General features: G+C 37.3%; 1 protein-coding gene across 1 annotated transcript in view; it reads right to left on the bottom strand.

The window, feature by feature from the left end:
- Positions 1–23,886, bottom strand: part of RpL27A (ribosomal protein L27A) — a 73,087-nt gene that overhangs the window by 9,554 nt on the left and 39,647 nt on the right. Inside the window, exon 4 of the mRNA XM_090384015.1 lies at positions 14,543–14,717. Within this exon, the coding sequence (XP_090240141.1) occupies positions 14,543–14,717 (175 nt within the window). The remainder of the gene's footprint in view (positions 1–14,542; positions 14,718–23,886) is intronic.

Below are 23,886 nucleotides of genomic sequence, written 5' to 3'. Positions count from 1 at the left end.
ATGTTGATAAAGCTTATAAAATAGGCGCAAATGATACATGAAAAGAATATACCAATATCAGGTCCAATCATTAAGCAACAAACTCTGAAATTTGCACAGTCCCTGGGACATACAGAATTTAATGCAAGCACTGGGTGGCTAAATAAATTTAAAAAACCATACAGAATTGCGGAAATGAATAGGAACCTACCTAAGGATGTTTTTAATGCTGACGAAATGGGTTTATTTTTTAAATGTTTACCAAATTGAACACTTGCTTTTAAGGATGATAAATGATTTGGCAAAAAACAAAGCAAAGAAAGAATCACTGTGTTGGTTGGGGCAAATATGACGGGAAGTGAAAAATTAAGACTTTTAGTCATCGGAAAATCAAAAAAACCCAAGATGTTTTAGAGGCACAAAATCTTTGGAAGTTGACTGCACCTTTCGGAATACGGTTAATGAAAAAGAATGGATGACAAGTGATATCTTTGAAGACTGGATATTCAAACTGACAGGCGTATAACAAAAGAAAAAAGTAAAATCGTGTTAGTATTAGTAACGGCCACATGGTGCAAGAAACCCTATGGCTTATGCTGCATCAGCCAAAAAAATAAATAAATAAATAAATAACTAAATAATAATTAATATTTTATATTAATAATATTAATATAAATGTAATATTAATTAATAATTAATAAATAACTAAATATAATAATAATAAAAAAAGGAAATTAAACCTATCATCCTATTCACCCGAAAGTTCCCTTACCCGAAAGTACTATCCAGATGACCTTTGAATTTCCCCAAACTGTCGGCCTCTACCACCCATGAAGGCAACTTATTCCAGTAATTCATAACTCGCTGGCTAAAATAAAACTTCCTGCAGTCCAATCTAAACATTCCCCCCCCCCCGTAACTTGAATTTATGTCCCCTAGTTCTAGCATCATTTATAATTTTGAAAATTTCGTCCTCATTCATTTTACTGATGTCTCACAGAGCCTTAAACAGTTCAATCAAATCTCCTCTAAGGTGTCTAGTTTCCAAACTCTGCAACCCACATATTCAAAATCTTTCTTCATAAGGACGCCCTTTTGCCGATCTCACCAGGCGAGTTACCCGTCTTTGCACCCTTTCAAGAAGCTCGATGCCTTTCTTTAGGTGCAGTCTCCATACTTGAACACAGTATTCCAAGTGTGGTCTAACATAAGCCTTATATAATGGGATTATCACGTCCTTATCTCTACTTGCAAAAGTTCGATAGGTCATTGATAGGACACCATGGGCCTTCCTTGCAACCTGTTTACAATGCTCAGAGAATTTCATGTCTGACCGTTTCCTCCAGTACTGGGTTTAGTTGAACTCCACCAAGTGAATAAGTTTTTTTTGGGATTACTGTTTCCCAGGTGTAATACCTTACACTTTGTTGGATTAAAGCATAGCTGCCATTTTTCTGACCATTCCTGAAGTCTATCTAGGTCTCTCTGAAGAAGCTCAGCTTGACAGTGATCAATAACTACTCTACCAATTTTAACTCATCTGCAAATTTAGACATCACGCCCTCTATCCCTTCATCAATGTCGTTTATGAAAAATTAAAAACAACAGTGGTCCTAATACTGATCCTTGGGGAACCCCACTTCTTACATCAACCCAATCTGAGGAATAGCCATTTATCACAACCCTCTGCCTCCTGCCCTGAAGCCATCCTTATATCCCTCTAAGGATTTTCCCAGTGATTACAACCTGTTCCAGCTTATAAAGCAACCGCTCATGTGGGACTGAGTCAAAAGCTTTGCTGAAATCTAAATAAGCAATGTCGAAATTATTCCCTAAATCCAGCTCGTAACTATACAAAGGGTACTAGGAAAGTTTTGCAATATTACGCAACAATGAATCACAGGAAGCTGCTTGTTGCTGCATGTTGAGACATGTTCATACGTGCATAGTAGACGCCGCGCCAAGTCGATGGGCTCAGTTATTCATTAGTAGTGAGAGTGTGAAGTGCTTGCGATGGCATCGTAGTCAGGAAATGAGATAAGGACAGTTTTGCGGTATAATTTCGTGCGTGGTTTAACCATAGACCAGTGCTTAGAAGAAATGACTCTTGCACTAGATGATGATTGTCCACATCGTACAACGATATTCGGGTGGTATAGAGAATTACAAAGGGGAAATTTCACTCTGGAGGATTCTGAGAGGCCGGGAAGGCCACAAACATCAGTTACGGAGGAAAACGTTCCTGCTGTGAGGAAAATGCTTGACGAAAACAGGCGAGTGACCTACCAACAGATAGAGGCTACTTTGGGCCTAAATGCACCAGCAATTCGTTCGATTCTGCAAGATCATTTGCACGTGAAGAAACTTTGTTCTCTCTGGGTGCCGCATCAACTGACTGAAGAGCAGATGGCACGACGTGTGACTTGGTGCCGGGAGATGTTAAAAAAGTTTGATAAGGGACAATGTCGGTATGTGAACAACATCATGACAGGTGACGAAACTTGGCTGTACTATTACGAACTGCCGACCAAGGCTCAAAACAAAGTTTGGGTCTTTGATGATGACGACACACCTGTAATTGTCAGAAAATCCCGATCTGTAAAGAAGAAAATGATAGCTGTATTTTTCAAATCGAGTGGAATTGTGGAACGTGTCGTTTTGGACACGCAGAAGACAGTCACAGCTAAGTGGTATACTGAACAATGCCTGTCTAAAGTCATTGGATCTATGAAGAACCTGCGGCCAAAGTCAAGAATGGACACCTGGTACCTCCATCACGATAATGCTCCAGCTCACCGCGCCAAAGCCTGCACCGAATATTTGACCACGACAGGACTGAAACTTCTCGAGCACCCTCCCTACAGTCCAGACCTTGCTCCCTGCGACTTTGCACTGTTCCCGCGTGTGAAAATGAAGCTAAAGGGGAGGCGGTTTTCCAGTGATGAGGACCTTCTATGGGCTTGGGACAACGAGTGTGCTTTACTCCCTAGTGAAACTTGGCAGAACTGGTTTAAAGATTGGTTTCGGAGGATGGAGAGGTGTATTGAATGTAGAGGAAATTACTTTGAAAAAATTAAATAAACAAAGCTGTATTGCAAAACTTTCCTAGTACCCTTTGTACTTATGTCTAAGTCTAGGAAGGTAGCTGATTTGCAACTGTTTGTGTTAGTAGATTCTAATATTAATTCTGGCAGATAGCTTCTGTGAGAAAATCTGGCTTGTTAATAACAATCAAATCATCTATATATATGTATAGAATAATACTGTGAAAGTTATTTTCAAAATGGTGAAGGTATAGATTCACCACTAAACAAAAGCTACATGCTCCCATAGCTATGCCTGTGTGTTGCCTATATAATTACTGCCATTAAATATGTAGTTGTTGAAAATACAAAGGTTAATAAGGTCATCCCAGTAGTATTTCTGACATGGTAATATATTTTTATATTTATTGTAATAATCACTAAACACCGTTTTTAGGCTGTTATGAGAGATACTAGTAAACAAGTTATTGAAGTCATAAGTATTAATGTATTCTATCGTATTTATGTCTATGTTATTATTTATGTAATTTAATACCAGGCTATTATTGAGAATAATATTGGAATTACCTATGTTATCGAAAATTATTTGCAGTAATTGAACCAGTTTGTGATGCGGAATCTTAGCGTAGCTATCCCTACACGAAGTAATAAATCTAAAACCAGTAGGAGTTTTATGAAATTTAGGTATACAGTATATGTATGGATACAAGGTGTTATTGTTAGTTAGGTTAGGTTATCACTAAATCACTATAATGAATTCTAATATATGCAGCACCCTCTGTATTTTTGTATATGCTGCTTGAAGAAAACATAGAAAGCCAACTAAGAGATATCCCTCGAAATAGCTGTAGAGGTTAAAAGAATTAAGTTCCTACCCATAGAGTAACTACAGAGTAAACATAACCTAACCTAACATAACATAACCTAACTTTCTATGCCAAGTCCGTATTTTCTTAGTAATGGAGTTCCGTTTGTCTGTTACTAATTTGTAAGTGGTACTATTATTTAGCTCATTTAATAATATAGTAGTGTAAATTTTTTTACATATTATACTGTAATTATTAGAGGTTTTATCAATGGTAGTAAAAATAAACATATTTTGTATCTTTTTAAGCTTCTGTTTAATTTTGGCTAAATTGAAAACCTTAGTAGGTGGTAATTTATAATATATGGACCTTATCTGTTTCTTGATAGCCTGGTATGCAAGCGTAAGCCACATGTGGAACGCTTCTAAAGATATGTTGTGTTTGTAAGATAATTTTAAGCTGAGATCTAAGTGTAGTTGCTTAATGATGGCTTTGGTATTAATATAGGTTTTTGGTCGAAATTTAAATCCAAATGAAAACATTTCGCGCAGATCAGGGTAGTCAACGATACTCAAATCTCCGGTGATAATGTGTTTATGGTGCTTCTCCACATAGCCCTGATATTGCGGTAAATGGCAAAAGCATACCACCTCAATATTAAATTTGATATATTTATTATAATTGAGCTATTAAACTATTCATTTATGCATTTTACATACTTGGGATATATATATGTATATATGGCTTCCATGAGTATTGCTCTAAAGATATTCCACAACTGCACTGTATTGGCATTAGCAAAGGCACATGATGCAAGAAAGCAAGCTTATATAGCATCAATCAAAAAAAAAAAAAAAACTCCTATTTCACCCATCCACTCGCTCCAGACATTTGTCAAGTTCTGCCTTGAATCTATTTAAACTATCAACTTCTACAATGACAGATGGAAGTTTGTTCCAGCAATCAGCCACCCACTGGCTAAAGGCAAACTTCCAACAGGCAAGTATTCTGAGCAAGAGGAAGTATCCCAATAGCATTGAGCATGCTCAAAGCATTCAAGGCTTTATACACCTCAATCAGATCCCCTCGCAGGTGACTAGTCTCCAGACACTGCAATTTGCAAAATTTAAACCTTTCTTTGTAATAACAACTCTTTGTTCCATTCATTAATCTTGTTGCCCCTCTCTGTACTCGTTCCAACAGCTCTACATCCTTCTTAAAATGAGGCTTCCAGACCTGTATATAGTACTCAAAGTGTGGTCTGACCATTGCCTTATACAAGGGGATAATCACCTTATCTCTGCTAGAAAAATTCCTGTATATCATTGACAAGACACCATGAGAAACTCTTGCAGAACCTTCTGCACTGCTCAGAAAACTTCATATCTGCTTGCACAATTACCCCCAGATCCTTTTCATTCTCTACCACTGTCAGTGTGGTACCACAGAGTTGATATGTTACTCTGGGATTACTGCTTCCCATATGTAGTACTTTACATTTGTCAGTGTTAAACTTCATTTGCCACCTCTCAGCCCATCTGCTCAACTTTTCTAGATCCTGTTGCAGCAGTGTACTGTCATTAGTGTAGTTAACAACCCTGCCAACCTTCGTATCGTCTGCAAACTTGGACATCAAGCCTGATATACCATCATCAATATCATTTATAAATACAGGAAACAACAATGGACCCAACACTGAACCCTGAAGGACTCCACTAATAACATTAGTCCATGAGAGCAGTGTCCATTGATTACCACTCTCTGTCTTCTCCTACTCAACCATCCCTTTATCCATAGCAGCAATTTGCCTCCAATGTGCAACAGTATCAAAAGCTTTTCTAAGATCCAAATAGATGATATCAAAGTTATTCTTTGCATCCTTTGTGACTACATCATACTAACCAATCAAATTAGTCAGACAAGACTTCCCCTTAACAAGCCCATGCTGTGTCCGAGCTATAACTGAAGTCTTGTCTAGATGATCCTGCAATGCGTCTTTAAGCAGTGCCTCCATTAATTTCCCTGGAACAGAGTTAAATTAATAGGTGTGTAATTACCTGTGTCTCCCTTTGATCCTCCTTTGTGGATTGGGGTCACATTTGCACATCTCCAGTCCATGTGTACCTCCCCCGAGTCCAGGGAAGCTCTCATAATTATAGCTAAGGGTTTGCTTACTTCTTTTGCCACCTCCTTTAATATAACTGGATAGATTTCATCCACCTCATGTGCCTTTCTTGTGTTTATCTTCAACAATTTCTCCTCAACTATACGCTCAGTTATTACAAGATTATCTAGCTTACTGCCAGAGTTGAATACACCTCTGTCATTCTCCTTCCTGAATAACTCCTCATGTGTGAATGCCGATGCAAAATATTCATTTAGTTTATTAGCTACCTGAGCAGAATCATTAACAGTAGAACCATCGATAAAGTGGACCAATCTGATTCATCCCCTTCCTTCTAGAGTTTACATAAATAAAGAACTCTTTGCTGTTTTTCTTTGCATCCTTTGCCAAAGATTTCTCGTAATCTGCCTTCGCCTGCCTAACCTCCTTTGTAAATTGGTTATAGACCAGCTTATATCTATCATAGGCTTCTGTGTCACATTTTAATTTATATGTATCCCATGCATTTTTCTTCTCTGTCACATGTCTAATTAGTTCATCTGACATCCATTTAGGCCTAAAACTTGAACAATATTTCTTAATATAAAAAAGAAATATTGTTCAAGTTTTAGGCCTAAATGGATGTGAAACAATATGGGAAGTGAAAGATGTAGTTAAAAGGCATGGGTTTTAATTTCATGAACAGGAACTGACAGTTTTAGTATACTGTATGGCCTCTATCTCGCATCTGCCCAGTAGATAGAGGCCATACAGTATATAAAACTGTCAGTTCCTGTTCATGAAATTAAAACCCATGCCTTTTAACTACATCTTTCACTTCCCATAATGTATCATCCAAGTGTGGGTAATCATCAAGGCTACAATATTTGTGTTGCTAGAATTTTCTAACACTTTGCTGGAAAGAATAATCAACTTGTTTATTTAAAAAATGTCACCCATGGGAAGTCACTAAGGGGTAAATTAGGATTACCCATAATAAACACATTCACATTTGTTCCACCTATATGTAGAACCTCTCATTTCTCATGTCAGTTGCACACAGCCTACACTCTCATTTTACCTTTGCACACAATACTTTACATTTACACAACACAGATTCTATGTTAGCATGCATAAGTTCGGAATTTGGGAAAGCTTCAGTTTTGCTTCTGCTTTTGATAAGATGCATGATCCCACCCCTATCTTGGACACCACAGAAACTCATTATTCTGTATTTTCATGACACCATGTTTCTGTTATCCCTATTATTTCAGTATTAATTGTGCTAACCAGGAGTTTGGATTCACTCATTTAGCTGACACAGTTAAGACTAAGATTTTATGAATAGTTTACTACCACGAAACACCCCGTGAAGTTATTTTACTTCTTCATTTGAAATTGCAAATCTAAAATCAGCTGTTGCAGCGACATACAAGAGATTTTGAAGAACAGAAGATTCATTTGAAATGTTTTTGGCTTTAAATGGATTAAATAAACTAAACGTTATGGCATAGCAGTTAAAATGAACAGGTTAATACATGGAAGTTTGCTCCAACAATAAATTTAAATATAAAATTATGGTTGCATGATAGATGTGCAAAAATCTATCTTGTAAAAACGGCAGGCTTGAATTTGACAGTGGGGTGGGGAGGGGCTTATTGAGAACCTAGTTCATCGATTCGGCTCTATAGAGAATGTGTAAGGCTAATTGGGCAGAATTTTTCTCAACATGTTCTTTGTTTGTTAACAGGAAAGACTGTTTTGACAGGGATGGGATACACTTAAATAGAAGATACACAAGAATATTTGCTGATGCCAGCAAGGCAGTGATAAGTGGGTCAGAAAACTGCTAGCTTGGGGGATACACAGACTAATAGATTAACTAGAGCTGCATACAAAGGTGAAGGTGATTCTTGCAATGCTTCTATTGGGAAATGCAGCTGGAAAGCAAGGTGTTGGGGATTTCAGGCACTCTGCTGTGGGTCAACTGTCGATGACCCTGCTCAGGTCACTGATAAATTGGATTCGTATTTTGATGTCACTCTCATGAGGAATGTTTTAGGGAAGAGGATGCTGGAAGTTTATCAAGCTGTAACAAGGAGGTAAATGATTTTGTACTAAATATAAGGAGAGTGGAAGGTTGAAGCTAAACATAAAAGACATCTGGGATGGATGGAATCAATCTAATTATATAAGGTGTCCCAAACGTCACTGCATATTTTAGTGAAATCCAGTGAATTTAATATGAATGACATAATAGCATGATCACAAGTTTATTTTTATACAATATCCATGTTTGAAACAGGGGGGGGAAATATATATATATATATATATATTTATTTATATATTCTGTAATATATATATATATATATATATTACAGGCTGACCTCAATTAACACGATTAAGTCGTCCCACAAGCGCATTGCGCAAAATGGAAACGCGTTATTCTAATATAATAATCAATAGGAAAAATTATAATTGGTCCTTGACCTTAAAGAATGTCCATAAAGAATTTTAAAAATACTTATTTTAAATAACTTTTTAATTGTATAACATGTAAAAGATAATTGAAATAATTAGGGAATTAAATGTTTATTGCATAAAACTGCAGTTCCCAAACTGTGAGCCGTGGAATATTTTAAATTTGAGGGAAACAGTGATAATTGACATCTGTTGGATGCCACGTGTACTACTAGCTTGAGGTAGTTCAGTTTCAACGTTTCTTATTAAGTTATTTGGACCTAATTACTTAATAAACGAAACTGTTAGGTATTTCTTTTGATCTAGGTGCGGCGTGAAAAGATTATTGGGATGCTAAGGGTGCCGTGAACTGAGAAAGTTTGGGAACCTCTGACAAAATACAGAATGAAGAAACAATTTGTTACGGAAATATTTGAACAGAGATGACCTTCTCTTATCATCAATCAATTTCCGATAGATGACAACAATCTTCTCTGGGCGCTGGTGAAATGAATATTGCAGAGAACCTCAAACCTTTTGTTTGAGGTTCACGAAAGATTTCCCTAGTTCTTTTACTTTGCAGTAACATTTTCATCTGGCTCATTTAAAAATTGGAATTTTTAAATGCAAGTCTGCATTGCCTTTATTAACCTTCTTCCGATGGTTGATGGAACATACTGAGGCGGGTAGCAGGCAAACGTTTGATTATTGCCGGTCCAATGAGCGGTAAGCTTAACACGTGATTCAAATCTTTTTCAACGAACACATAAAAATAAAAAAAGATCGCGTTAACTGGAAATTTGCATTGTGTAAAGTGAAAAGTCATATAATTTTTTCAAATAGCAGTAACCGAAAAACATGTTATGCGAGGCCTGGTTGTACATATAAAGGTCAAGAATTCAATGTGCCCCATCAGTGCCCATACAAATTTCAAATCGCTCAACCACGTTGCAAGCATCTCAGGGATAATTTCCTGTAGTGCCACCCATATGCATTGTCTAAGATCAGATAAATCTTGAATCTCCTTGCAACAAACCTTCGATTTTTATGAAATCCCTATTTCATAAAAATTTCTGGCCAATATAGCCAAAGCCTGGGGCTTCCTTGCACTATATGGTTAATTTTTAATTTACTTTATTAAACTAAGTAGATCCAGCCTTACCACCTATATACAATACTGTACAGATATTAAACATATATTGTTATTAAACATATATTGCCACTAGCTGGTTATCACTCCTGGTTTATTGAGCCAGTCAAGGATTCACTTTTTGCATACTGTTAATACTAAATAAGGAAATAGAAAGAACATGAAAGAGAAAAGACAATAGAAGAAGAAAGAAGTAGGAGAGGAAAACAAACTCGGTACAGAGCTTAAAGCAACAGCAATCAGTAAGTCCATGCAGCCCAAAGAAAAAACTGTAGCACATTCCAGAACGATGAAAACAATGTGATGAAGGCAGATTGATATTAATACTAAAATACTCATATTAAGCTCTTGTCCAGCGAGTTATGAATTACTGGAATAAGTTACCTCCACTGGTGGCTGAGGCTGACAGCTATGTGAGGAAGAAGTCGAATAGGTAGTTTATTTTATTATTTATTTTTTTACTGGTGCAGCAAAAGCCTTGGGCTTCCTTACACTATACGGCTATACTAATGTTAAATTACCATCTCATCGTAAAACATTACTGTAACCGATATTCTTTCTTGATTACACCGCACATCAGCTTTTCTAACCACTTTTATTAGTAAAAAGTTTTATTTATATATTTTTATCTACAACAAACATTTAACTTTATATGCAATGCACTGAGCATAATCTGTTCAAGTGCCTAGCTAAAGGAATGGAATTACAACCTAAAACATATCTGAACCACCACTACCACTTCTACTTCCCTAACTTTGCCCTCTACTTTACTAGAATATTCTTTTTTATGTCTTGTTAACTATTAGGCAAGCTGTGGGGAATTCAGATACTATATTCTTAACACAACTCTTTTTATCTGTTTAAAGTTCAGCAAAATTTATTACTGCTTCAAAATTACCTCCTAAACTACAGCTGGATTTCATTATATTTGGATGTGACCATTACATTTTTCAGAGCTATTATATTTCTGCTTTTATTTTTCTAATTCCCAAACAGATGACTGAACTTTTTTCACATTTCTGGTCACTATCGGTCCAGAGGAGAGTCATCATCATCATCAGCCATTTTCAATCCACTGCAGGATGAAGGCCTCTCCAGCAACTTTCCAGTTCTTTCTGTTTTGAGCACTGGCCATCCATTTACTACCCACAAACTCATGAATTTCATATATCCATCTCCGCCTTTGTCTTCCAGGATTTCTTCTAGCTCCTCTTTTGGTACCATTCTGTTATTTTTTTGGTCCATCTATCATCATGTCTTCAAGCTATGTGTCCTGCCCAAGGCCATTTTAGTTCTTTAGTTTTGATAAGAATGTCCTTTACTTGAGTTTGCTGCCTAATCCATGTGTTTTCTCTTCTTATCTAACTTATCTATCAGAGGAGACTAGTGAACTCCAATTGTATAACATGCACTTTTGATTTCTCCCCTTGGAAGCAGTAAAGTTTAAATCTAATTTTGTTTCTTTGCTTTAATTATTCTTTTAATGAAGTTCTCTGTTTGGTCAACAGTAATAATTGATACTAATTCAGCATATATTTGGAATAATCCAGTGAACGTTTTTGGTTGTGCACTTTTATTTTACTTAAAAGGACTAGTGCGTACCCCAGAATAAAAAATTAAATAAGTTTAATATATATATATTTTTTATTTATAAATCATTCACATGGAAGGCATATCTAAAATCACATATAATTTTAAAAGATCACAAATAAAAAAATACAAAACAATTAACTGAAGTTCAAGCACAAAATTATATGAAATCATTAATGTAACAAGTGTAGTACAGTAGACTCTTGATTTTCCGGGATGGATGGTAAAAAGAAATTCCCGGATAATCCAAAAATACAGTAAGTCCCGGACATCAGAGATACGTTTCAGGACTTCTTACGTAAGTCGAGCTTTACATAACTCTGGAATGACTAATAAAATACTGCTGCCATATCCCTAATATGCCAAAATTACAAAAAACCACATAATTTCCTCAGAAGAATGAAGAAAAATAGTTATATATTTTTAATTAGTTCAATTAAAAACTTTATCTGGGGACAGCAGTGAAGTAGCAAAGAAAACATAAAAGGAAGAAAAAACACGTTATTGTACTGTAAAGACTGGTATGTATTTTGTAGTCTTGGTTATTATAGTTAATCTTCATTGGTACCGATCACTTCACCACTTCTCATACTCTTTCTCCTTTATGGTGTTCACCATTACCACTGACAAGTCTGAATTCCGTGCGATACTTGTTAATGTTTGACCGTTTTCATACAATGTTATTTCAATTTTCAGACTCGATCGCTTTCCTTTGCTTCGTAAATTTACTAGTACCGTTGTCACTTATTCTCTTAGTTGGCACCATGATGACGGTCAAAATTAAAGCACATTTCTGGAGGTCACTGCCAAAAAAACAATTTGCACTGGGCTTGTCTGTAGTGTAACCAATTATAAACAGGTAGTAAATTCAATCTTATTGCATTTGCTATAGTACCAATAGCCAGAATTCTGTGGGCTTTACATTATTATGGTGAAATGTGTGTGTGTCCCCTTCACTGAAATCTTCAGTCATATAAAAGTCTGAATCTACATAAGTCGGGGATGTACTGTATCGAAAAATGTTCAGCAACCTATGTAAAATGTATGGCGATAGATAAAAAACTTACCATGGACTACTTGCATACTGAGTAGTGCGTATTGGTCACGCATTTATGTTTTACAATGTCGATTTTAAATCTAATAGTTTCCCTTTAATTTTTACAAAGTTGCATATGGTTTCGTCGTCAACATAATAGTGGTTCTTTAGAGATTTAACGGATGCACTGTTTTCAAAATTTTGAATAATTTCAAGTTTTTGTTTAATTGTAGGTGCAACTCTTGCATTTGCCCATCATTTTCGCGATTTCTAAACAAAAAAAAAAAAAACACTATAAAAAAATTCCGACATCTCTGACATGAATAACGAAACAAAATTTGTCCTTTTGTGGTGCGACGGAACACAACAATCAACATGACACTAAATCAAACTAAACATCTGGTAGTTTTTTTTTTTTTTTTGAGTGGCGGATGTGAAGACAGCGGAGATCGCAAGATAATAGGTACACATCTCCTAATGACGACTTATAATGCAGCTTCTTGTCGCTTATTTACAAGTTGCAAAATTTCTGTTTATGCCTATTCTAGTTATTACTTTAAATTTTATGATTTCTGGTTGAATTTTTTTTTTTTTTTTTTTTTTTTAGAATCTTGAAGGGCCCTGGTTAATACGATCCCGGTAAAACGAGAGTCTGCTGTATATGTAATGCAATACTATTTGTTTTGTTTATAAATAATTTACATGTATGCATTATATCTATTAGAATCACATAATTTGAAAAGATCACAATCTAATTCAATGCAAAATTACAAAAAAAAAAAAAAAAAAAAAATTGAAATTAAAGTATAAAGTGGTATAAATCAAATCAATGGCTTTTTTTTTTTTTTTTTTTTTTTTTTTCAGTGGGAACAATGTGCTTCAATATTTTTCATTATTACTGTGTATCTTGGTTTCATATTTTGGGACACAACTACTTGAAGATCTGGTTCCAAGTTAAGTTTATTTCTAAAAGTGGTTTTAATAATAGTCATTGCAGAGAAAGGCACCTCACATAGGTACGTTGATCCAAATGGAAGGAATGCATTGCCCGCTCTGCTTATCAAATCATCCCTTGGATCATCTTGTGCACCCCACACTTTGGAGACCACTGGTCTAACCTAATAAAATATTCAAAAATGTATCTGATTTATTACTGCCTGCATATTGCTGTCTTTCCTCTCAATTTCAAAGATTGATGACGCTACACAAATGGTCATTTTTTCCCCTTTCAACCATATCCAGATAACATCTTTAAACCCAAACATACCAAACATTCATTTACAGTTGTGGTGTTTCATTACTTTGGCAGTGATCCTAGTCCATAAGTTATGTATTGTATTTTCCTCAAGTTTTGTGACTTTACTAATATATATCTTACACAGTTGTAATATTTTAGACAAACCTCCAACTCCACTTGGTTTAATGCATTAAATCAAGTGGAAATAGAAGTGAGGTTTGTTTAAATATCACAAGCTGTTGTTGTTATTTGGTTTTTAGGAGCATTAGCAACTAAGGCCATATTACTCCGTAGATATGCGGTGGTCACTCCGCATCCTCCGTATTTGGTGGTCATGGGCTCGAACCCCAGTCTAATCAAGAAGGAATCATGTGCTATGCACTCCTGCTCCTGCTCACCTGGCTACGGAGGCACCTTAAGACCACAAGCATCAGCTGTTTAAATTACATTATAACACCCAAAAATTACAACACCAATTAAAATACTACAATTTCTATATATAAATATATATTCCCCACCTCTTCACTTAAGTAGGAGAAATGGCACAGCTGATGTAGGCTAAAGAATTAAACTTTTTTTTTTTGCTACTTTAACAGGGGCAGTATTTTAAGCAGCAATTTGCCTCCACTTCAGGACACTGTGATCACTGCCACCTAGTGGTTCTTTTATCTGCAGATTCTTGATGCATGAAGAATCACTACTGATAATCAGATCACAAGTATTACTCCCTCTAGTTGCCTCACAAACATGCTGCTGTAGAAAACAATCATCCATTAAATCCACAAAAGCCTTGATAGCGTGTGAGTGACCAACCCACAAATTCCAGGCAATCTCTGGGAAATTAAAATCCCCCATTAAAAGATACTCTGATTTACTGGCCCACTATTTCTCTGCACAACTGCTCATTATGGAGCAGTGTGGCATTGGAGACAAATTTTTAAAGAATTAAATAGCAAAAAAATGGCACTGTTTAAAAAGGAAAATTGTGAAATATAAAACCACAAAAACTCTTGTTCGTAATTTAGAGATGTACATTTATACATTCAAGTATCAAGCCGTGTCAATCACAAAACAGTTCATACTCACTAGCAAATTTCAATAAATGAAAGTTAAAATATTAAAATAAAAAGACTTACAGATCTCACGACATCAATAACAGGTGCTTTGCCATCCCTATCATTCTTATATTTCATTCTTGTCTGTTCAGTTACTAGAGACCACAGTTTGTCAATATTGATGCAAGGTTTCCAATAATGATTTTTTCGTAAGTGAAAGTTCCTCATGCCCACTTTACCAAAATAGCCTGGATGGCTAGAAAACAAAAGCTTATTCTTAATCAAATCATGAATTTTGTAGATATGATTACAGCAATGCTAGTTCTAGCATTACTGTAATCATACCTTTTAGCATCTTAATACTAAAAGGTATTTTAGTATTAAGATGCTTGAAATTAAAAATGTTCTCCTAACCCAATAAGCCCTGGCAGCAGCACATGCTATGCTACCATGGTTTTTCCTGATTAGAAAAAAAAAAAAATAATAATAATAATTTCGCTAAACAAATGAATAACAATCAATACAAAAAACCATTTCATATAATAACAACCAAATAAAAAGATAGTAATTTGGGGGAAGAGGGAGAGAGAGACAATCCAGCACTAACTCTGGACTTCTTTAACCCACTAATGGCCAACGTCTCATTTTTGGGACACATTTACGGAGTAATATAATTGTTACAGTAATAAATAATTATATTTATTAATTCCCAAAACTATGAAGGTATCCCATGAAAATAATTATGTGGTTTATATTTTGTGGCAGTAGATGATGTCATAGTAGTAAGATTTTTATGCAGCCAGATACATCACAGTCCTCAGTTATTCACTGACAGTGAAGGAGGAAAGTTATGTCAGTCCATAGTGCTTATCGGTAATAAAAGAACCATATATACGAATATATGAAAGAACCAAAAACTGGCCAGTCAAATGTAAGTATTATGTCATTTGAAATTCTGCATACCATTTTCAGGACTTTGGCCAGATAGTTGTAATTTTAACCAGATGTAGGTGTGCCATTTGTATACAATGCTATGTCAGGACAAATTTAAGGAAATCAAAGGTACTTTCACTTGAATAACAATGCCATTATCGATGAAACCATAACCAGATACTTAAACGGAAAAGTTTTAAAATTTGGCATATCTGATGCCATTTGTAAATCACCAAAATGATACAGTAATGCAGTGTTATAGTTAGGTGCCACCTGTGGTTACCCACATCTGCTCCATAACCGTGAAGAAATATAGAACTACTGTAAATGCCAGGAAAATGTTGTATGTAGAATTGTGTTGGGTTCTGTTGTGTGCCCTGGCAATTGGCTGCAGGGCCCCAGGTGGGATGCCACGTTGCTTGCACACACTGCTAGGAGGTAGCCAGGCTACCCATTATTCTCTGGCTTGTGTCCGCCAGGGTTGCCTGAGCTTGCTGGATGGAGACACAAAATAGATAAATAAATAAAAGTAGGAAAGCGTGGATATAGTTGAAGAGGAGAAAAGAGGGAGATATGATGAGCCTTGAGGAAGACAGAGAAGGTATCCTCATCGGGTGAAATGGAGATGTCTCCATCAGGCAAAAGGGGGGGAAAAGAGTATTGCATAAGTTGCCATTTGGCGGGAAGGGTCTTTGTTCCTTCTGTGGGCCAAGTCCAAGTGGATTAGATTTTTAGATCTAGTGCTCGATTGTTAAAAGGTTATGTTGTAGGTAGGTTTTCCGCTTCTCAAACAGGTCCCGTGCAAAGTGGCTGTGTTTTCCGGTGCGTAGAGCTCAAGGTTGTTTGGAATATCGTGTATCCTTGTGAGTAGAGTACATCTCATATCCTTGTGGATTTCACAATTGCACATAAGATGGTCCCAGTTTTCAGGGAAGCTGCAATGACACAAGGGATCATCAATGATACCTAGCACTTCCAATTTTCCATTGATTGATCTGTGGCCAGTAAGTAGGAATGAGACATACAGGCCAGGGGTGAACCACGAAGGTGACTCAGGGTAGGCTTTGTTAAATTTCAGGGATGAATTTTTTTAATGATATTCCCTTTAGTAGAATTAGTGTGCCTTGACTGCCAAGTCTGCATTGAGTTGTGTCAGCTGCTTTTTCTCTGCCTGGGTATTGTTGGCAGGATCAGTTGTGAATCCAAGGCACATGGCAGATCTTCCCTTGGAAAGACTGTAGAGCAGCCTGCATCTGACAACTTCAATGTCCATTGGAAGTGCACCAGCCAGCACCTGCAGAGCACGGGTGCTGACAGTACAACAGGCCATCACAAAATGGCAAGAAGGATGGCATGTTGCATTGTTTCTAGTTTCAGCCTGTTTACACTCAGAATAGCTTTGTCAAACCAGACCCCGGATCCACGGCTGCTAATGGGCACAAAGACAACTCCATAATAAAGAGAGGGCACGCTTTTCCAAGGCCAATCTCGTTGTCAAATTTTGTCTACTAGTGCAGCGTAGTTGCTAATTTTCTTTGTAAGGTAAATCAGGTGCAAGGTCAAGGTGTGTTTCTTTCAACTGCGGTCTCCAGGGCTCCCCCCATATGCCACTGTAGCATTTGAAAATGCGAAGGCCGGCAACTGTATGTATGTATGTAGGTGTGTAAGTATGTGCCTCGTTATGTTGAGTGTTGAGTGCCAGCACCTGTCGACTTTGTAGCCAGTGGTAGGTCAGGTGCAGGATAGTACAGTACTATGGAATGCACTCTGCTCAAGTGTTCAGGGGGGACAAAATTTGACAAAAAGATTTGGTGCCTTTGTGCTGCCGATGGATACTTTTATAATTTTCTGCCATACCTTGGTAAACACAAGGACACCAGAAATGAACCACTTGGACTAAGAGTTATATATAACCTTATTTTTGTCATTCCTGAAAATGAAGCTGTAAACCACGAAATCTTTTTTTTGATAATTTCTTTACAAGCACTGATACATTGAAAGCATTGGGAGAAAGAAAATTATACAAAAAAAATTTATGCCATCCAAAGTTATGGATAAAAACAACAGAAAGGTCACAGATCTGATTTTAACATTGAAGTATTGATCAAAGTGGTATAACACTCCTGTTACAGTTGCTACAAATTACATTAAGGTTTACCCAACTAGCAGTTGCACATCCTATTCTCAAAGGCTCCAAAAGGAATACCAAAGGTTATTTCAAAATATAAAAAATCAAATTTCAGGTTCATGCTAGATAAGGAAGTATCTCTATATGGAGTTAGAATACATGGGAAGATATGATGGTTTCCAATTTTGACACAACTGCTTGACACTGCTGTTGTAAATTCTTGGAAAATTTCATCACCAGAATCCAGATGACACACTTTCTCTGCTAGAAGCAAGAAGAAAAATTGTTTTGGATTGTGTTTCAAAGCCTTCTTCATCAAGTCACAAGTGCTCTGGTCAACAAAAAAAAAGTAGGCTTTTGGGGGGGAAGAGTAAGCCAAGATATTAGGGTTCGATCGATGAAATCAACTCGTAATACCAATTCAAACTCAAAGATGTGCATTATGCAGCAAGAAAACAAAGGGAATTTGGAGTTGCTGTGATGTTCCACTACATGATATCTGCTTTGCAAGATTGGATACTAAATAATACAAACGAGCTAGGTTGAAGTGCTTGTACTTTTGCCATGGAAATGGATTCTTTATCATGCCTAAAAAAAATGTCTTTTCCAGGATAGACAGTAACAACAGAACAGAGTAAATAATGAGTAACAATACAGTGTAGAGTGATGTATTTATTTTTAAAACTTAATGAACATGCCTACATTTTTACTTTCTACTTATGATATAAAAAATAAAGGAATTCTAAGATATCTCAGTTTTTTATACCCTAAACAATCTTAGGGTGGATTTTGTCCCATAAATGGGACTGCTGTTCAGGTTCAAGATTGGCAACCCTTATGTATTTAATGGTCATGGCATTAATCAGAGGCCATTAGAAAATGAAAATAATGACAAATATGTGGTTGCATGGCATGTTTCAGTGCTTCATTTATTGGTTTATTCTGAATAACTGGCAAAGTGAAGGGTGCCATGTCAGCTCTCTGGTATAGTTCATGAGGTGACCACAGAGCCTCTGCTAATGCTAATATAAGAGAATTCACAGTAAACCACAGGAGGCACTGAATGAGTGTGTTGGGATGTTTTACCAAGATCATTAATACACGTACACGAGTTGGAAGAAAAATGGAATGTTAGCAGGTCAACTTTATCCTTGGCTGAAGTGACAATAGAACCATCTGGTTTTGACAGAGGTGGGAACAGAGATGGCCAAAAGCTTTGCCAAGAGATCAGAATGCTTGGCTACTATTAGGGCAAGAAGCAAGTTTTCTACTCTTAGCCTGTTCAAAATCATGTTTGGACTAATTAATAACGGCTTTACAATTGTTGCAAACTTTGGTGTAGGCAGAAAACAAAACTGAAGAATTGGAAACAAGCCAATTATGATATTAGCATTAGCAGAGGCATATGACGCAAGAAAGCAAGATTATGCAGCATCAGCCAAAAAAAAAAAAAAAAAACCACACTTCGACTTCATCCCTCCATTCATTCAAAATACCTGTCCAGCTGAGCCTTAAATTTATAACTGCCCGCTGGCTAAAGGGAAATTTCCGCACATCTATCCTACATCTGTCTTTCCTCAATTTGAATTTATGCCCTCTCAGGTGATTATTCTGAGCAAGAGGAAGAATTGAGCATGCTCAAACCATTCAAGGCTATATACACCTCTATCAAATCACCTCGCCGGTGCCTAGTCTCCAGACACGGTAATTTGCAAAACTTAAGCCTTTCTTCGTAAGAGCAACCCTTTGTTCCATTCACTAATCTTGTTGCCCTTTTCTGTACTCGTTCCAGCAGCTCTACATCCTTCTTGAAATGGGGCCTCCAGACCTGTATACAGTACTCAGGGTGTGGCCTGACCATTGCCTTATATAAGGGAATAATCACCTCCTTATCCCTTCTAGAAAAATTCCTGTATTTCATTGACATGACACCATGAGCTACTCTTGCAGCCCATCTGTACTGTTCAGAGAACTTCATATCTGCCTGCACAATTATCCCCAGGTCCTTTTCATTCTCTACCACTGTCCGTGAAGTACCACAGAGTTGATACATTGCTGTTTCCCATAGGTAATACTTTACATTTATCAATGTTAAACTTCATTTGCCACCTCAGTCCATCTGCTCAACCTTTCCAGATCCTGTTTCACAGCATAGTGTCAGTAGTGTCCTTAACAACCCTGCCAACCTTTGTATCGTCTGCAAACGTGGACATTAAGCTTGATATACCATCATCAACATTATTTATAAATACAGAAAACAACAATGGACCCAACACTGAACCCTGAGGGACTCCACTAATAACATTAGTACACGATGAGCAGTGTCCATTGATTACCACTCTGTCTTTTTCCCCTCAACCATCCCTTTATCCATAGCAGCAATTTGCCTCCAATGCCGCACTGCTCCAATTTGTGCAGCAGTCTTCCGTGTGCAACGGTATCAAAAGCCTTTCTAAGATCCAAGTATATAATATCAAAGTTATTCCCTGCATCCAGTTCTTTTATGACTGCATCATAGTATCCAATCAAATTGGTCAGGCAAGACTTTCCCTTAACAAAACCATGCTGTGTCCGAGCTATAACTGAAGTCTTGTCTAGATGATGAAAAGACTTCAGTTATTAGAGGCACTGGTTAAAGAAGCACTCTGCAGAGCTTCTTTAACCAGTGCCTCCATTAATTTCCCCGGAACAGAAGTTAAACTCACAGGTCTATAATTACTTGTCAACCTTTGATCCTCATTTGTGAATTGGGATCACATTTGCACATCTCCCGTCTATGGGTACCTCTCCCCTGAGTCCAAGGAAGCTCTCATAATTATGGCTAAGGGTTTGCTTACTTCCTTTGCTGCCTCCTTTAATATAACTGGATAGATCCCATCCACCCCAGGTGCCCTTCTTGTGTTTGTCTTCAACAATTTCTCCTCCACTTTACTCTCAGTTATTACAAGATTATCTAGCTTACTGCCAGAGTTGAATACACCTCTGGCACTCCCCTTGCTGAATAACTCCTCATGTGTGAATGTCGATGCAAAATATTCATTTAGTTTGTTAGCTACCTGAGCAGGATCATCAACAGTTGAACCATCGGTATCAAGTGGACCAATCTGATTCATCCCCTTCCTTCTAGAGTTTACACAAGTAAGGAACTCTTTGCTGTTTTTCTTTGCATCCTTTGCCCAAGATATCTCGTAATCTTACTTCGTCTGCCTAACCTCCTTTGTAACTTGGTTACAGATCAACTTATATCTATCATTGGTTTCTGTGTCACATGTTAATTTTTATGCATCCCATGCATTTTTCTTCTCTGCCATATGTCTCATTAGTTCATCTGACATACATTTAGGCCTAAACCTTGAACAATATTTCTTAGTTGGTATGTAAAGCCTAGTAGCTTCCAAGATAAATTCTTTGAATGCTTCCCATTTTGAATTTGCTGTTGGTAACATCATCAGTTGGTCCCACTGTGTAGAATTTAACTGTCTCAGACCACTGTAGTAGCCTTTATGAAAGCAAAAACCCTTCCCTTTACCCCTGATGGTATTTACCTCTTTGAGTAAAACCCACTTCAGCACACTGTGTTCACTGCCACCTAGTGGTTCCTTTATCTGCAGATTCTTAATGCATGAAGAATCACTACTGATAATCAAATCAAGAGTATTACTCCCTCTAGTTGCCTCCCGAACATCATCATCAGCCATTTTTAATCCACTGCAGGATGAAGGCCTCTCCAGCAACTTTCCAGTTCCTTCTGTTTTGTGCACTGGCCATCCATTTACTATCCACAAACTCATGAATTTCATCTATTCATCTCTGCCTTTGTCTTCCAGGATTTCTTCTAGCTCCTCTTGGGTACCATTCTGTTATTTTTTTTTAGTCCATCTGTCATCGTGTCTTCGACCTATGTGTCCTGCCCAAGTTACCTCCCGAACATGCTAATAAACAACATTTTGACACAGCAATCCGCCAAGAAAAATATTTTGCAGGTCATCACATTTTGCATTCTTGAAATGCCAAACAATGAGGTTGGGAATAGCCATTAGATAAATGCTCCATTGAAGAAGAGACAATCACCAAGTTGTGATCTGAGGTGCCTAAAGGATCACCCACTTTGACCATGTACTTAGAAGGGTTGTTTGTGAGAAAAGATCAAGTGTGTTGGCTGTATGGTTAGGATTGTCTGATATTCTGGTAGGTAAATGACCAATCTGTGTGAAGAAGTCATTAGTAATTGCAAAAGCCTCAGCATCTCAACCAGCTAGTTCGGTGTGACTAGAGAACAGAAGCTGGAGTTGTGATCATTAAAATCACCAAGGAAAATTACCTCACCATTAGGAAAGTTGGACTGGAGAAAGTCAAGTTGCAAAGAGAAGTCAAAGAGCTCCAAGTGATTAGTGGAGTTAGGAGAATGGTAGAGACAACAGATGAATTTGACAGAATGAGATAGAGAGATTTTAAGCCAGAGAAGATCGAAAAGAGGATCTAAATTACCAAGTCTCTGACAGGGAATATTGAAATGGACATATGCACAAGTACCACCTTTGAGGTGAAAGGAATCATACAGCGAATAATTTGGGCAACTGAGATGAGCACTGGTTCAATCAACCGATAACTGAGATTCTGTCAGAAAAAGTAGATGGTGCTTGGCAGACTGCAAGTGGAAATGGACATAGTTGAGACCACGCATATTTGTGAAATGAACTAGGAAGTGTTTGGGATGTTTAAATACTAAAGATGGGTTCCCCCACATCAAGCCTCCAACAAGCAAAGTGGTGGTATTGCACCAATTGATGAGTCATCTGCCAACTAGTATTGTCTGGTAACACAGAGGGGCGGCACACCTCAACCCCTGCTTACGTTGGTTCACACCTAGGTGGTCACCCACAGTGTGCTTGCACATGGGGATTTTACCCAGGATTACTAACAGTCCCACCATCGTGAAGGTGAAAGCAGAGGAGTTGGCTGTCACAGATCATCCAGGCTGCACCAAAATTGAGTCCACTTGACTTGAGGGTCACCCAAATATCAGTTCCATCGGTGTTTTATACTCCCAGGTAGCAAATACAGCTTGTCTGGTATATCTGAAAGAATGTCTGCGACAACCTCAACCTTGGTGAAATTACCTAAATAGTGTCTATCCTCATAGACTTATTTTTTATGCAAGTCAATAATCATCAATAATACAATATCCAAGGATTTGCACTTTTGGATATTTTCTTTTCACTTCTGCCATTACATCTTTAACCATCAACTTTGCTCAATAAACAAGAACTTCTCAAGATTTCATTACCTAGTCTGCCACCAAAAAGGAACTTCTTTTGGATCTAATCACCTACTTGGCTGAATTTTTATTTATTTACCAACGAACCCCAAAATAAATCATACTTTTGGTGAGGTTGAATTAAAAACAACAGAGAAAGAAAGGGATCTGCGAGTTATGATACAGCAGACATGAAGTTTTCTGAGCAATGTTAAACATGTTCATTGTCCTACTGATGATTTATCGATCATTGTACAGATAGGGAGGTCATAATCCCACTGTATAAGGCAATGATAAGACCTCATCTGAAAAAAGACAATGAGATTATCCAATGATGGGCAACTGGTATGCTGAGATCAGCAAACGGGTGACCATACAAGGAAAGGCTCCGATTATGCGGGCTGCGGAGCTTGGCAACCAGGCACCTCAGAGGTGACCTGACTGAGGTTTATAAGGCTGAGAGCGATTAGCAAAATGAATGAAGGTGGAATTCTCACTGTTATAAAGAATTCCAGAACTAAGGGTCATAAATTCAAATTAAAGGGGTTGAGGTTTAGACTAGACTTTAGGAAGTTGCTTTTGCAGGTAACTGAAGCTGTCAATTTGAATAAATTTAAAGGTCAACTGGATAGTTACCTTTGCAAGGAGTGAAGGCACATGATTTCTATTTTTTTTATCTACTTTTTTTTTTGCCCAGTGCAGCAAAAGCTTGTGGCTTCTTTGCATTTTATGTTGAACACTTAGTATTACTTTTATTTTTTTTTTTGCCAGCTCCTCTGAGAGCAAGATTTGCTAGCCTATTAAACCAGGATTACTGGCATTCACTGGTTTAGCTTCTGCTTCCCTGTGAGTGTGGGATACCACCACACTCAGTGCCAAGCATGTTCCCATATTGTTCACAACAGAACAATATGGGAACATGGTCCCCCTCCTTATGGGATGGATACTGACGACTAGCCTTCCTGGTGATTGCTCCCAAGTAGCAACGTGGTCAGAATCTAAACATCATAACAAAATACACACTGCAAAACAGAGTGCTATACTCATTTCTGGGCATTTACAAAATTATGTGCCACTATGGTGGCACATCAATACCATGGCAAAGTC

Source organism: Mastigoproctus giganteus, chromosome 10 (genome assembly GCF_048544385.1).
Source record: "Mastigoproctus giganteus isolate SK-2022 chromosome 10, ASM4854438v1, whole genome shotgun sequence".
Taxonomy (NCBI): Eukaryota; Metazoa; Arthropoda; class Arachnida; order Uropygi; family Thelyphonidae; genus Mastigoproctus; species Mastigoproctus giganteus.
Note: the sequence above shows the minus strand (reverse complement) of the source record. Positions and strands in the feature narration are given on the sequence as shown.